Raw genomic sequence first — 14,469 nt, 5'->3', positions numbered from 1 at the left:
CCACCCATCAACAGCCCACACGGTTCAGCATGGTTAAGTATGGTCAAACAACTCCCATGACCGATATATTCCGAGGAGACCTTTATCAAGCAATTGATTGGCAAAGAGGCTGTCAATAACGAAGTTAAGAGGCTAAGGGATCGGTGCGGTCCATTTATAGGATAACTCACCGCATGAGAACACCAACCGGCTGATGCGCACATCTCCTTCATAAATGGGAAATTCACGCACGTGCTGTCACTCTGAGGACCGGGAGATCGACGACCGATGTCCGATCGCCGCGTTGACGGCATTCGTCGTGATTTCTCGCTTAACGGTTGTGGCCGCTTGAAGGCTGCTGCCATCTTCCACTCCAATGGGAAATTAAAGGCAAGCCAGAGTAGTGCAGTTGAGGCCATGCAACACAATCTATGGACCGTATAGTAAACGTCTGTGGTCTACGCTCCTTCAATGGAGGAGGAACAGCAAAACTGCATCGAAACTCCCCCTGTCTCCTGAAGCCCTCTCGTCGTGACCAGCAGACATCATACGCAATAATATCTCGTTCCTAGTTCCAATCGTCACCACCAGATGGCACTCAGAGCTGCAGAAATGAATTCACGGTGTTGCAGAAAACACATACTCTTTCCCGCAAACACTGGGGAAGCCAACATGTTAATTCCACGATCAATCGTGATCTGCACTGGTGCAGAGTGAAGCAAATGAATGTTTCGCTGATCGAATCAGTCAACACCATGCTGCTACTCTGCTGCGTTTTGGTGTCACGCAAGCGGTGGCAATTCCACGTTCCTATGATGAGGGCCACTCGCTTTGTCGGGAAATTACTGCCGGATTCGCACAAACTGGTGCTCGCTTTATATATTGAAAAAAAAACAGGCTTAGTCGATCCATTACCAGAGTCTGAACTCGGAACGGTCAGGATCTGAGTAAAGCATTCTGACGATTCTCAGCTGTGGGCAATGGTGAAGGTCTGAATAAGCTTCAGCCCCGCAATTGCCTGCTCACGGCATTGCTGGAGGAAGGGCCTCCACTGGAGAGCCCCTCGAGAGGGTATTTGGCCTACTCTTCCACGCTGGCCAGATGTCTTGGAAGAGGTGGGAGTACCCACACTTCACCCCACCGCAGACGATCTGCCGATTGGCTAATTGCAGGGACAGAGGCAACGGGGAGAGGATTTAAAATAAAACTTGCCCCATTGTTTCAACTGCCACGCCGGGAGATCAAATCAAACCGGCGACCTCTGGATTGCAAGCCCAGTGAATGATAACACTGTAACATATTTTTTGTTCCGGGGTAGTAAGTGTTATTTCCTAACTGCGTATGCCTCAAAAGTACAGAAAATGGCTATGATTCCCCACAAACTTAGCTTTTGTGACCAGGACAGTGAAATTTTTAAATTTACCTATTCCAGAACATTCCAGATAGATTCAGTGCTGAGTAAACTTGGAGTAACTTCTAGAACATTCTCGAACATTCCAGTGATATAAATAGTCGTATAAATACAGGGGCCTTAAGCCCACCAGTTCAGTTGAGTTCCAGCTGCCTAAGTGGATGCATATCTGCATTTTTCTGAGATGGCATCAAGAGGCTGCAAGCATCCGGCAGACGCATTTTGCTATGTATGCGGCCAATTTATCAAGACAAGAGCGAAAAAGTACTCTGTGTGAGCATCTGCTTCGATGTGTGAGGCCTACAAGGCATATTTCAGCATGCCTGTCGGGGATCAAGACAAACCCTGGGCACCTCATTTCACCTGCGAGCAATGCAAAAAAAAACTCTGGAAGGTAAGATGGACAATTGTTGCTCGGAATTTTATGTTATAAAATTTGTTTAAATTTATAAAATTGTTAAAGTAAAAAAAAATGTAATGTTTAACAATTTCAATGTTATTGAATTTATTTTGCGAGAATCTCTTACACATTAGTCATGGGTGAAATAACAGTATTTTTGTAGGATGGTACAAATGGGAAAATAGAGCCATCAAGTTCGCTATTCCAAGAATTTGGCGGGAACTCACTGACCACTTAAGCAACTGCTACTTCTGCATGGTGGACCCTTCTAAACATCGGACTGGCAAGAATGCACCTGCTATCACGTATCACCTTCCTTCATCCATCACCCCGGTGCCACACTGTCATTAGCTCCTCGTACCCACTCCTCCGGAGAGATAGCAGCCGTCTTTAGAAGAGAGTAGCAAGTCAGAGAGCGAGGAAGACGTTGTAGATCCAGGTGACAATTTCAGAGTTGTAGCTGAGGAGAGAAACCCATACTACCTCAACCAAAAAGACATCAACGATTTGATCAGAGATCTTGGTCTCAACAAGTCCAATGCCGAGCTTTTGACGTCTAGGCTCAAGCAGTGGAACTTGTTGGATGAAAGTGTGCAAGTCGCAGATCAGAGGAAGCGTCACCAACCTTTTTGCAGCTTCTTCACCCGTCAAGATGGGCTCTGCTTCTCCCACAATGTGACCAGTTTGTTCGAGGCAATCGGAATCGCCTGTAACCAGAATTAGTGGCGCCTCTTCATTGACAGCTTATCCATGAGCCTCAAAGTTATGCTGCTCCAAAATGGTAACAAGTACCCGTCTCTTCCCCTGGCTCACTCGGTGCACCTCAAATAGGATTACAACAGCATCAAGACGTATGATGAGTGCGGCTGGGAGGTCATCGGAGACTTCAAAATGTTGGCATTCCTGATGGGTCTCCAAGGCAGTTTTACCAAGTTTCCCTGCTATCTTTGCCTTTGGGATAGCAGGGACACCAAGGCGCACTACCACAGGCGGGACTGGCCACAGCGGATCAAGTTCTCTGTGGGGAGGAACAACGTCAAGTGGGAGCCACTGGTGGACCCCCGGAAGGTGCTGATGCCACCACTGCACATCAAATTGGGCCTTATGCAACAAGAGCTGTAGACAAGGAGTCGGCAGCCTTCAAGTACCTTCAAGACTTCTTCCCCAAGCTGTCTGAGGCAAAGATCAAAGCCAGTGTCTTCGTCGGACCACAGATAAAGAAGATCCTGGAGTGCAATGAATTCGCCAAGATGCTCACTAGTAAGAAGAAAGCGGCTTGGAACAGCTTTGTCGCAGTGGTTTCCTGGGCAATCACAAGGTCGAAAACTATGTGGAGCTGGTTGAGAATGGTGAAGAACTATGGCACAATGGGTTGTAGGATGTCCCTCAAAGTCCATATCCTTGATGCTCATCTTGATAAATTCAAGGAGAACATGGGAGCGTACTCGGAGGAGCAAGGTGAGCGCTTCCACCAGCATATACTGGATTTTGAACGGCGCTACCAAGGACAGTATAACGAGAACATGATGGGAGACTACATTTGGGGGCTGATTCGTGAAAGTGATTTGCATTATAATCGTAAATCTGGAGAAACTACTCACTTCTAATCTTTTGTAGTCATTTTTTTTTACTTTAGTATAAATACATGTTAATTTTGATTCATATGTTGTTTTTTTCTGACTTTATGTGAACGAAAAGACAAAAATTCGCCCGTTTTCTCATTGAAAATAGGTTAATTTCAAAATATCACTGTCCTGGTCACAAAAGCAAAGTTTGTGGGGAATAATAGCCATTTTCGATACTTTTTAGGCATAAGCAATTACGAAATAAGCACTTACTACCCAGGAACAAAAATTGTGTTACATAGTGTAACCATTACTCCAATGGAGCAGCATTCATTTCACTTTCACCATGCCGCTTTAAAACCCCAGATTGTTCATTCCCATCTGGCAGCACGCTTCATCTTCGCAGTATCAACGAAAATAAGACGGCTAATATAAAAAAAAATCCCATAAGAGCCATGCAGGACGTATATAGTCTATCGATGTCCTGTCTTCATATCCGATTGTGTGTGTTGCCAGGGGCAATGTTTTAGCACGCTTGTCCCTGCATCAAAGGCTCTGCCTGCTTATAATCTCAATCCCAGCCAAGAGTACTGGGTGGCGGGCATGGCTACAGAGGGATTGCTAATCCCCGTTGCTTCCCAAGCCCACGTGCAGACTTTGAACGAGTCCGCAACTCTCCCCCTAGCATTCTTTAGGTCATTGCGTACCAGCAGAGTTCGGTGATCGATCGACGAAATATGTGCGCTTCTACTTCTTGTTGTTCTGCACCCGTGTCTGAGAATTATGTATGCCCACATATTGTTTTATGCGAGAGAAGGAATATATATGTATATACTCAAATATCTACACCAATATTTGGGATTGTTCAGGAATAATAACAATTGTTTTCACTTGTAACGCACGCCGCACAGTATCCACTTGCTCTCACAGAGAGAGAACGACTTCAAAGGGGAGGAGGAACCACAGACAGGTGGGAAGGCAGCAGCAGCCGCACGGTGGGTAAACGCCACCAACAATTGCCGATGCTCTGCTGTCCTCTATATATAAAGGTGTTATCGGCCAATTAATGAGTGTTTACATGTTGGCGGGAAACCGTAGCACCAGGAGAAAAGCCCACATGTACAAAGGGGGAATCACTGTCCCATACAGACGGAACAGGAGCAGTCTACTTGCTGTACTGCTTTCTCCTGGCGAGCCAGAGGACGGCCAGGGGAAGGGAATTTCACAACATTTGTGCGATCCATATTCTTGGTTCTTTCGGTAAAGTCACGTAGAAGGGAAATAAAAATTATTTATTTATTATATTTTAGTTTTATTATTGTATTATTTCCCTTCTACGTGACTTTACCGAAAGAACCAATAATTAATCCTTGCCGTCACGAAAGCTTTAAATTGAAATTTCTGCAATCCGCCAACCCTCGCTTCCACAGTGCTGGATGAGAAGCCACGTGCATCGCTATCACCATCCTGCTGTGCTGTATGGGTTCTGCTTGATGAATATTTTATAGTCTTTTACTTGGTTTCATAACAAAGTGGGCTGTTTTTCCCTTGCACAGAGAGTGCATCTGTATCGATATCAAGTATATCTCTATCAATAAAAAGTACATCTGTATCCATATAGAGTCAATCTGTATTTATATTTGTACCCCCTTCGGAACCAACATTTGGGAATATTAGTTCCCCTTCAGAATACTTGTACATTTGTATGCCTTAAATATTTGTAAATAACAATAATAATAATCTTTTCAAATAAGTAAATATCCATTTATTTTCTAACTAAAACCTTAATATTAAGACTGTTTTCCTAATCATACTGCGAAACAGTTTACTTTCAGTCTTGTTTAACATGTTCATACCATCTGCTTGTGCCCAATGTTTATACAGAGCAATGCAGCCTTGTTTTAAACCCTAACAAATAATCCTCACCCTTGGGTACAAATATTGTGTCAATATTTATTTACGCCATCAAAATACAATGCATGCTCTGGTTGTTGTTGGTGGGACAAGTGGTTACACATACATAATTCAGACTGGGTTTAATTGTGATTTAATTGGGGAGCGCATTAACTCCATCAATATATAATGCTTTGCCACTGTTAAACAAATATTTTATTGCGGATTATTTACACTTTAATACGCTATTTTCTGCAAAGTTAGACCGACCATCTTTAAGGGAGTCTCAGTGCATGGCACTACTGCAGTGGATTTCTTAACCTGGGGTGCACGCACACCCTGGGGGTCCGAGATGCCCTTTCTGGGGGTGCGTGACATGACAGGCCAGATTTTCGAAAAAACAAATTCAGCACGGGCACATAAGCACAACTACTTTATGTCGTTAAACCTATGTAGTTATTAACATTTTACATTTTTGTTAACGATTAAGAATCAAAGAGGTGCAAGGTTACACACTTCCCTACTGGAAGTGTTTATTGTGTGGATGTTCTGGTAAATAAATAACGAATGCATTCTCATTATAATGAACAATACACAAAGAGCAAACATGTTGTCATTATTCATAATAAAGGCTTTTTGGATTAGATCGCGTTATTTATACATGTGTCGTAACCCTCCACCACCCGACACGGCCAAACAGTAAACAATGTGTCACGTTTACAAAGGACAAAATAATTCACTTCTTTAACCCACCGGTGCGTTGAAGAGCGAATCAACATCATTTAAATTTGAGTACGACATTTCGCTGGTAATTACATTCAGCTTCATCGGGCGATTTTCCAGAATGGTGAGGCTCTCCTCTTGCCCCCGGTCTTAAATAGAGCAGCAGCAGGGTGACGTCGTCATTTAATTCAACAAGGTGCAGTGATTTGAGGCGGAGAGGGGGAGGGTTTTGTACATAAATAGATTGGTAATCATTCAATTGTTATTCATTGGTATTCGTTTCCCTGATAAAGAATTGTAATTGTATTATATATTTTATTTATTTAATAATACGTGTTAAAATGTCGTCAGTATTATTATGATCATAAGCTATAGATATAAAAGGGTCAACATCACCGGGGAATGGAAACACATTCTAGCAGATGTCCACCAGAGAGATGGAGCCATGAATCCAGCTCGTGTGCAGGTTCTATGTGGATTGTTGCCCGGGATAATGGGAGACGGTGGCTTGGGCAGGCCTTCGCCCAGCAGTGGATTGACCATGGCTGATGATGATCGTGGTGAAAAGTGGTATTTGTAAAATACTGTCGAATAAATATCAGTGTATGTATTTATACATCTTTCTGATTGGCTGTGGCGGGTGGTGGCATATTTAACGACATATTATATTTAAACAATCTAACCCCAAAACAACCTCTATGTATTTATGTTGAACTTCGTTCACTCCGTGCGAAGACGACCGTGCTAATCGGAGGTGCGGTTAACGTCGCTTTTCCACAGATTTTCATATAAATTTGCAAAACGAAAACTTAAATTACAATTTAACTTTTACAGTAGATTATCAACGGGGGGGGGGGGGCGGGGGGGGATAATTGAGAATAATAACATCTCGGCAATGGACACGGGGATCTGTGCGTTAAGGGATGTCACCTCCAAATGTTACTAGAGCCTTCATAGAATTCCCATTGGGATGGGGGAAGCCATATGCCTGAGACTTCCCCCGAGTTCACCAGTGCCCTGCAAAAGCACTAAAGACTTGTGCGAACACATGAGTTCTATGAATTAATAAGGTGCTGTCTAAATTATACATGAGGGTCCGGAGTGCCTAATTACTCCTTTCGTCGGGGTTGCCGGCTCATTCTGGCAAGTTTCGTGGGATCAGAATCGCTGGGGCGTGTTTGAAGGTTCGTGACTGGAAAAGGGCGGTGGCTTTAGCCAAGGTGCGGATCAGCGTAAACATTTAGCCGACGTTTTATTTTCACTTTAATCGTAGTTTTAGCCTCGTCGACGACAGAACTTAGTCACATTCTCTTCGTTTAGACAACTAAAACTGATACGTGCATTGTCTTTGTACTGTTTGCCCTTTGGCGTTCTCTGGTCTGACCACTGGTGGTGAGACGAGGCCCTAAAGAAGGCTGTCTCTTGTGTAGGCCAATCGGTTTCAAAGACAATGCATACATTACACTGTGTATCCAAACAAAATTTTTTTTCCTGGGAGGTGTTATTTCCTAATTGCTTATGCCTCAAATGTACAGAAAATTGATATTATTCCCCACAAACTTTTCTTTTATGACCAGGACATTGATATTTTGAAATATTCCTATTTTTGATGAAAAAAACGTGTGCATTTGTGGTCACAAAAGCAAAGTTTGTGGGGAATAATAGCCATTTTCTATACTTTTTAGGCATAAGCAATTAAAAAATAACACTTAGTACCCAGGAACAAAAATGGTGTTACATCGTGTTATGTTTGTTTGCATTTTCACCACAAGTATGTGTGGTTAATGCGAACTTGATTCCTTGCAAAAGGTTTCTATTTGGTGTTTGAACATCCTTAACACCCGTTTTATTGCCAGAAAGGATTCAACCTATTCCTATTTTTGTTCAACTAAAGCAGTCGAAAATGTCGCCCACTCTCGTTTATTAAAATGTTGCTTCGAGGGGCGCGCAATTTCCAGTGCACCGTGGTCTCATGCAACGTTACAAACGTTTACGGAGTCTGTGTCGAGCTCGTTAATGTCGTTTTGTCGCGCGAGATGACGTTCATCCACTCAACATCCGATTAACACGGTTGGCTACGTATGGTGCGAAAGAAGTTCAACATGCATCGTTGACTAGAATAACAAGCACTTCGTTGGCAACATTTTCGTCACTCATTTCGTAAACAACATGTACTCTCGCGCAGATGTTGAATTATTTCTGCACGGGCCAACAAATTATCTCGCCATGCCTCAATACCTTGCACGTTTACATTTCAGCCGTGCAGTGTTTATACTCATGTTCACACACGGCCCTCTTGCTTTAGTCCTCTGGTGGATGAAGCCCCCCCCCCACGTTCAGGCCAATTGGGGGAGGGGGAAGTGTGGGTTACTTCACTAAAACTTCAACACGCCACTGGTCGGCGTGAGTTGGTGTAGTGGAAGATGGCCAGCCTTCTCGCGGCCCACTCTGTTCAGTGAGAAATCACGACTCACGGTCACCCGTCAAACCCGGCGACCGAAGATCGATCATCAACGACCTCCTCGGGCTCCGAAGCAACGACCCAAGTTGCTAAAGGCAAAGAGCATAGATGGTGGAAGCATAGAAGTACAGTGCAACGATGGATGTTGCTGCCACCGTGCTCTTGCCGCCCGCCACAGTATCCCCTCTACTCCGATATCAAATAGGTGAGCTGTGGATACCTGGCGATTGCAGCATATTAAAAAGTCAATGTGTATCTCGGCTCAAATGCTTATTGAGACGATGTAATATCTAATGGCCGTCACTTGCAGCTTGAGCAATGTCCTACCTGACACTTTGGCCTCTCCCATCCCAAACTAATAAGACCAAGCCCTGCTGTCATACAAGTCCCATCCATACCTCGCTCCCTCAATTCATACAACGTCCTGAGATATGATCGCAAATCCAAAATAAATATTGCCATATCTATGCACTCACTATCAAAGTCAGTTTTGTTTGTACATTCTAAAAAATAAAAAATCTGTAAATCACCCAAACATGTTTCAGGATTGTTCAGCCACAACTACATATTCAGGTAGGCTTCCTGAAAATGCCATGTGGACTGCCCTGTATAAGTTCAGGCAATAATCGTTCAGCCTCTATGAATAATTGAGAAGGCTGCTTACATTTTTGTAAGTCGTCCCTCAACTGGCTGAAGATTAGCACTTTCTCACTTGTACAAGCTATGTGAATAAGCAGTTCAATCGCATTTACTTATTTTACAAAATGTTGATATGATCCTGGATAAATGAGTCACCGGTAGATCATCCCGCGAATCGCGTCAATATTTTCCGTGGGATATCAACCACATTGGCCTTTGATTAAACCACCCGGAATTTTCCCGATCTCCTTGGATCCCATCTGTCGGAAATTTTGAGCCTGGATTGTGCTGGGATGGGTGACTGCCATGTGCAGTGGGTGAGAAGCATTGAGGCAGTGGAAGACCGTGCAGCAAAATAAATGTTCTGCTCTGCACACCACCACCACCACCACTCAGCCATCTTCAACAACCCGCACTGACCAACAGGGTGAAGTATGGTCAAAATATCTCTCATCTCCCGCACGGTATGGGGAAGCCCTCTTGCAGCAGTGGATTGACAAGGGTCGTGTGTGTCCGTTAGCCACTTTGAATAAGAATGATTCGCGTGCTCACTGCAGTGTGCTTGATTTCTGTATAAAAAATGCAAAGGGCGGTTAATACTTCATTGGGTCCTTTTGTAAAGTGGCGGTTAAGCCAATAATTAAATTGGGCCAAAATCACCACCGCTCAGTCGTAATACGCACATTTTGTCATTAATGGACTCACTATAAACACTGCACACATCACCAGAGTAATTTTCTCTACAAGAGGCAATACCTTATTAATCTATTTATTTTAGATTTAATTTATTTCATCCGGAAGAGCCCAATAAGCTGCTAGGATCTTTTTCACGGGCATCCTGCGACGATACAGATGTTATTACACCGTACAGATCTGAGTGAAACAATCGTGGTAGGTGGTGATACAATCGGCGAGTATCGGTACATGCTTTACACGTTACAGTAGGGAACAGGTCGAAAACGTAAAACGAAACGAAAACTAAACTTTGTACTGTATTTTTTTTACCAGGTAAGACCCTACTGCTATGTAGCTTGCTTTTCTTCAAAAGTGACCTGGCTACGAATTATAGCTCAGCGAGAAGTGGTTTATCATTTCGAAATGCATATCAGCTAAATACTCCGAATATACAAATGCGTCAGGGTCGGGATGGGGATCGAACCCACGTACTCCTGTCTACCCGTTGAGGTCGTTATCATCTCGCCGCAGCGGCGCCCCAATGCTTATTTTATTTAAAAAAACAAATACATTGCTACATTATTTTACATGCAAAAATAAAGGAAGGGGGGGGGGAATGTTCACTTTCAAATTACACATTCGAGTTTCCACTTCGCACCGGTGGAGCGATTGAGCAAGCGCTGTGCGCGATGGAAAGAAACATTTTCAGATGAACAAACTGCATCCGAATTAATGACAACAAAAATCGCCCCCCCCCCCCCTCCTCGATTGATCCATTTTTGAACGTTACTTGTCCTCCCCGAACAACTCACGTCAGGATAATTCCCTGCACAAAAACGACGATATAGTACTTGAGAAAGTATCGTGGCTTCTCCGTACAAGCGTTCGCATTTAAGCCACGCTGACAACAACATCAACATATCCCGTCAGATTTAGACATCGCCGGGGCGATGTGACGTTCTACCCTTATACACGTTGCCTCGAATTAACATCAAAGTCAGGTTTTTTTCTCATAATTGCACTAATTAATTAGTCCAGGCGTGCTCTCTTGCGGAGTATACAAATCGAGGCCTTTCGTATACATACTTTCCCACCCCCGTTCATCCATTAATCAAATTACGTGGATTGCTACATCCATGTTGGATTATGTAAGGGGCCGTCCATAAATGACGTCACGCGATTTTGGACGATTTTTGACCCCCCCCCCCCTTCGTCACACGGCGTCACAAAAAGTCAGACCCCCCCTTAAATATGACGTCACAAAGCTCTGCCTCTCCACCCCCCAAAAAATAAAACATGCTTCAAATCGCTTTAAACTACTGTCATTGTAGTGCGTATTTAATGTGGCGCTGCACTCTGATGTTGTAGGAGAAAACATTTATCAAAAAGTATATTTAATTAAGTAGAACGTGTTTTCTATATTTATTTAAAGTTGCGTATTTTGATGTGACGTCACATTTATCACCCCCCCCCCCCCCCCCCATCGTCACACATCGTCACAAATGTCTGACCCCCCCCCCCCCCCTCTAGGTGCGCGACGTCATTTATGGATGGCCCCTAAGGGCACTGGATAAGGTTTGGAGAGTGCCTTGAAGTCGTCTCCTTTGTATCCAGCGCTCGTTCAACGCGACCGGCATGCGGGTCTCGCAGTCACCAGGCAAACCATGCGCCTGTGCCATCGTCCCTCGTCGGTGAATGATAACTAACAATATGCTTTCCGATTTAAAGCTTTCGTGACTGCAGGGATTCATATTCTTGGTTCTTTCGGTAAAGTCACGTAGAAGGGAAATAATAAAATAATAAAAATATGAAACAATAAAAAATTATCACGACGTTTCGACTGCAACACAAACAATCATCATCAGATGTGAAATCCACAGCAAGATAATAAAAAAACACTTTTTTCTAATTTGAAAAAAAACAAACACTATTTTCAAATTATCTTGCTGTGGATTTTACACCTGATGATGATTGCTTGTGTTGCAGTCGAAACGTCGTGAGAATTTTTTATTTTATATTTTTTAAGTTTTATTATTTCCCTTCTACGTGACTTTACCGAAAGAACCAAGAATATAATATGCTTTCCATTCCAAGTATCAATATAACTACAGTGGTACCCCGGAGATCGAACTTAAATCGTTCCAGAAGACCATTCGAACACCGATTTGTTCGAACACCGAATAAATTTTCCCCATAAGAATTAATGTAAATGACATTAATTGGTTCCAGACACAAAAAATCTCTCATTATAAAGCATTTTATACGAAGTTTACAGTAATTACATGCATAAAATCATACAAAAAACAAGAAACAGTAAATAAATGGAATAAATGAAATAAATGAACATTGAACATTACTTTACCTGTAGTAAGGAGAGTTGATGGTTTGAGTGTAAGGTGGTGAGGAGGAGGCGGTGGTATAACCTTTGTCTGGGCAAGCGTCATGCACGCTGGGTCATACGCGTCTCAGCCGTACAGGTTATTTCAAGTCGCGATTGCCCGTTCGACCTCCGAATTTCGTTCGGTTTCCGGGGCAAAAATTTTTCGGAAATATCGTTCGAATACTGATTTGTTCGAGTTCTGGTGCGTTCAATCTCCGAGGTTCTACTGTATTGTTAAATCGTTCTCCGAAGAGTGGAGCACTCACTGTTCAAACTTTTGTATGCGGGCCCGGTAGGTTGTATTCTTTTTTTTGTGGGGCGGGGGGGTGTAATATACACGAAGATGGTGTCACCTATAACACTTCGTTGCAGATGTCAAGGCGTCCCCATCTCAATTGTCCTTCCCTCGTTGTGGTTCGAGAACCCAACCCAGTATGTGCAGGGGTGGGGAACATTTTTTTCTGCCAAGGGCCATTTGGATATTTATAACATCATTCACGGGCCATACAAAATTATCAACTTAAAAATTAGCCTGTTATATTTGGTCAAACATTTTATTAACTCACCCCTAATGCGATGGCTGGAACTGATTCTCTTTGGCGAGGCGTGTGATGTTAGCTGGTGTTGATGATGATGTTGCTGCTACTCGCAACTGCTTTTCCAGGTTTGCTCCTAGATTTATTGAATTTCGAGTCCCGCCTGCGGTTGCCTTGGCAAGGCCACGCCGAATGATTTTGCGGGCCTTATACGGCCCGCAGGCCGGACGTTCCCCACCCCTACAGTATGGGAACTCGGCCTACCAGACTCATGGCGTCGTCCCATCCACACAGCGTTCAGGCACCACACTGCAGGTTACAACAACACACACACCCGCTCACCCGCTCACTCGCTCACCCACCTACTCCACACCTGTCAACCCATACGGCGTATCCGTATTCTTGTGCAGGGGAATTTAGTTTTCAGGTCAATACGGCGTACAGCCGTTGCAATACGGTAAAAACAAAGTAATGCAACTGCTTTTTTTTCCCTCTGGAGAGTAGAGACCCTCTGTGCATCCACATATCAAGCAATCGGCAGCATCAGCATACAAGATCACAAACAGTAGCATGATAATTAGCATCAATGACACCAATTATCTAAATTAATATGTAAAACAGTTTTTGTTCAGTAACATAATTTTGTCGATTTGTTTGTGTTTCTCCCTTGTGAGATGCCTTTGTAAGATGAACGTTGAGATTTATAAGAGGCACGGGGTGGCCAATGAGCTCTGAATTGGTTTGTAATAAGGTAGGCACTGATAAGGGATTGACAGCTATGCTACTCACTCACCCACTCAAGCACCCACTTACCCACCGACTCACTCAACCACCCACTCACCCACTTACTCACTCACCCACTCTACCATCCACTCACTCACCTACTCACTCACCCACTCAAGCACCCACTCACTCACCCACTCTACCATCCACTCACTCACCTACTCACTCACCCACTCAACCACCCACTCACTCACCCACTCAACCACCCACTCACCCACCTACTCACTCACCCACTCAACCACTCACTCACCCACCTACTCTACCATCCACTCACTCACCTACTCACTCACCCACTCAAGCACCCACTCAACCACCCACTCACCCACTTACTCACTCACCCACTCTACCATCCACTCACTCACCCACTCTACCATCCACTCACTCACCTACTCACTCACCCACTCAACCACCCACTCACTCACCCACTCAACCACCCACTCACCTCACCCGCTCTACCATCCACTCACTCACCTACTCACTCACCCACTCACCCACCTACTCACTCACCCACTCAACCACCCACTCACCCACCTACTCACTCACCCACTCAACCACTCACTCACCCACCTACTCTACCATCCACTCACTCACCTACTCACTCACCCACTCAAGCACCCACTCAACCACCCACTCACCCACTTACTCACTCACCCACTCTACCATCCACTCACTCACCCACTCTACCATCCACTCACTCACCTACTCACTCACCCACTCAACCACCCACTCACTCACCCACTCAACCACCCACTCACCCACTTACTCACCTCACCCGCTCTACCATCCACTCACTCACCTACTCACTCACCCACTCACCCACCTACTCACTCACCCACTCACCCACCTACTCACTCACCCACTCAACCACCCACTCACCCACTTACTCACTCACACACTCTACCATCCACTCACTCACCTACTCACTCACCCACTCAACCACCCACTTACCCACCTACTCACTCACCGACTCAACCACCCACTCACTCCCCCACTTACTCACTCACCCACCTACTCACTCACCCAC

At 44.4% G+C, this 14,469-nt stretch overlaps 1 protein-coding gene across 4 annotated transcripts in view; it reads left to right on the top strand.

Annotated features, from left to right (window-relative positions):
• Window positions 1-1,558: 1,558 nt before the first annotated feature.
• LOC133342308 (uncharacterized) overlaps window positions 1,559-14,469 on the top strand; it is a 29,518-nt gene continuing 16,607 nt past the window's right edge. Inside the window, exons 1-3 of one of the 4 annotated variants that reach the window (XM_061551391.1) lie at window positions 1,559-1,784; window positions 2,753-3,248; window positions 4,267-4,621. In XM_061551391.1, the coding sequence (XP_061407375.1) occupies window positions 1,680-1,784; window positions 2,753-3,248; window positions 4,267-4,358 (693 nt within the window). In that variant the 5' untranslated portion in view covers window positions 1,559-1,679 and the 3' untranslated portion in view covers window positions 4,359-4,621. Of the gene's footprint in view, window positions 1,785-1,953; window positions 4,622-14,469 lie in introns of those variants that run through there. The other 3 variants (XR_009755116.1, XR_009755115.1, XM_061551392.1) reach the window with 3 other exon arrangements.

Source organism: Lethenteron reissneri, chromosome 14, assembly GCF_015708825.2.
Source record: "Lethenteron reissneri isolate LAM-NWPU_2019-01 chromosome 14, ASM1570882v1, whole genome shotgun sequence".
Classification (NCBI taxonomy): Eukaryota; Metazoa; Chordata; class Hyperoartia; order Petromyzontiformes; family Petromyzontidae; genus Lethenteron; species Lethenteron reissneri.
This window is presented reverse-complemented; position numbering and strand designations above follow the sequence as displayed.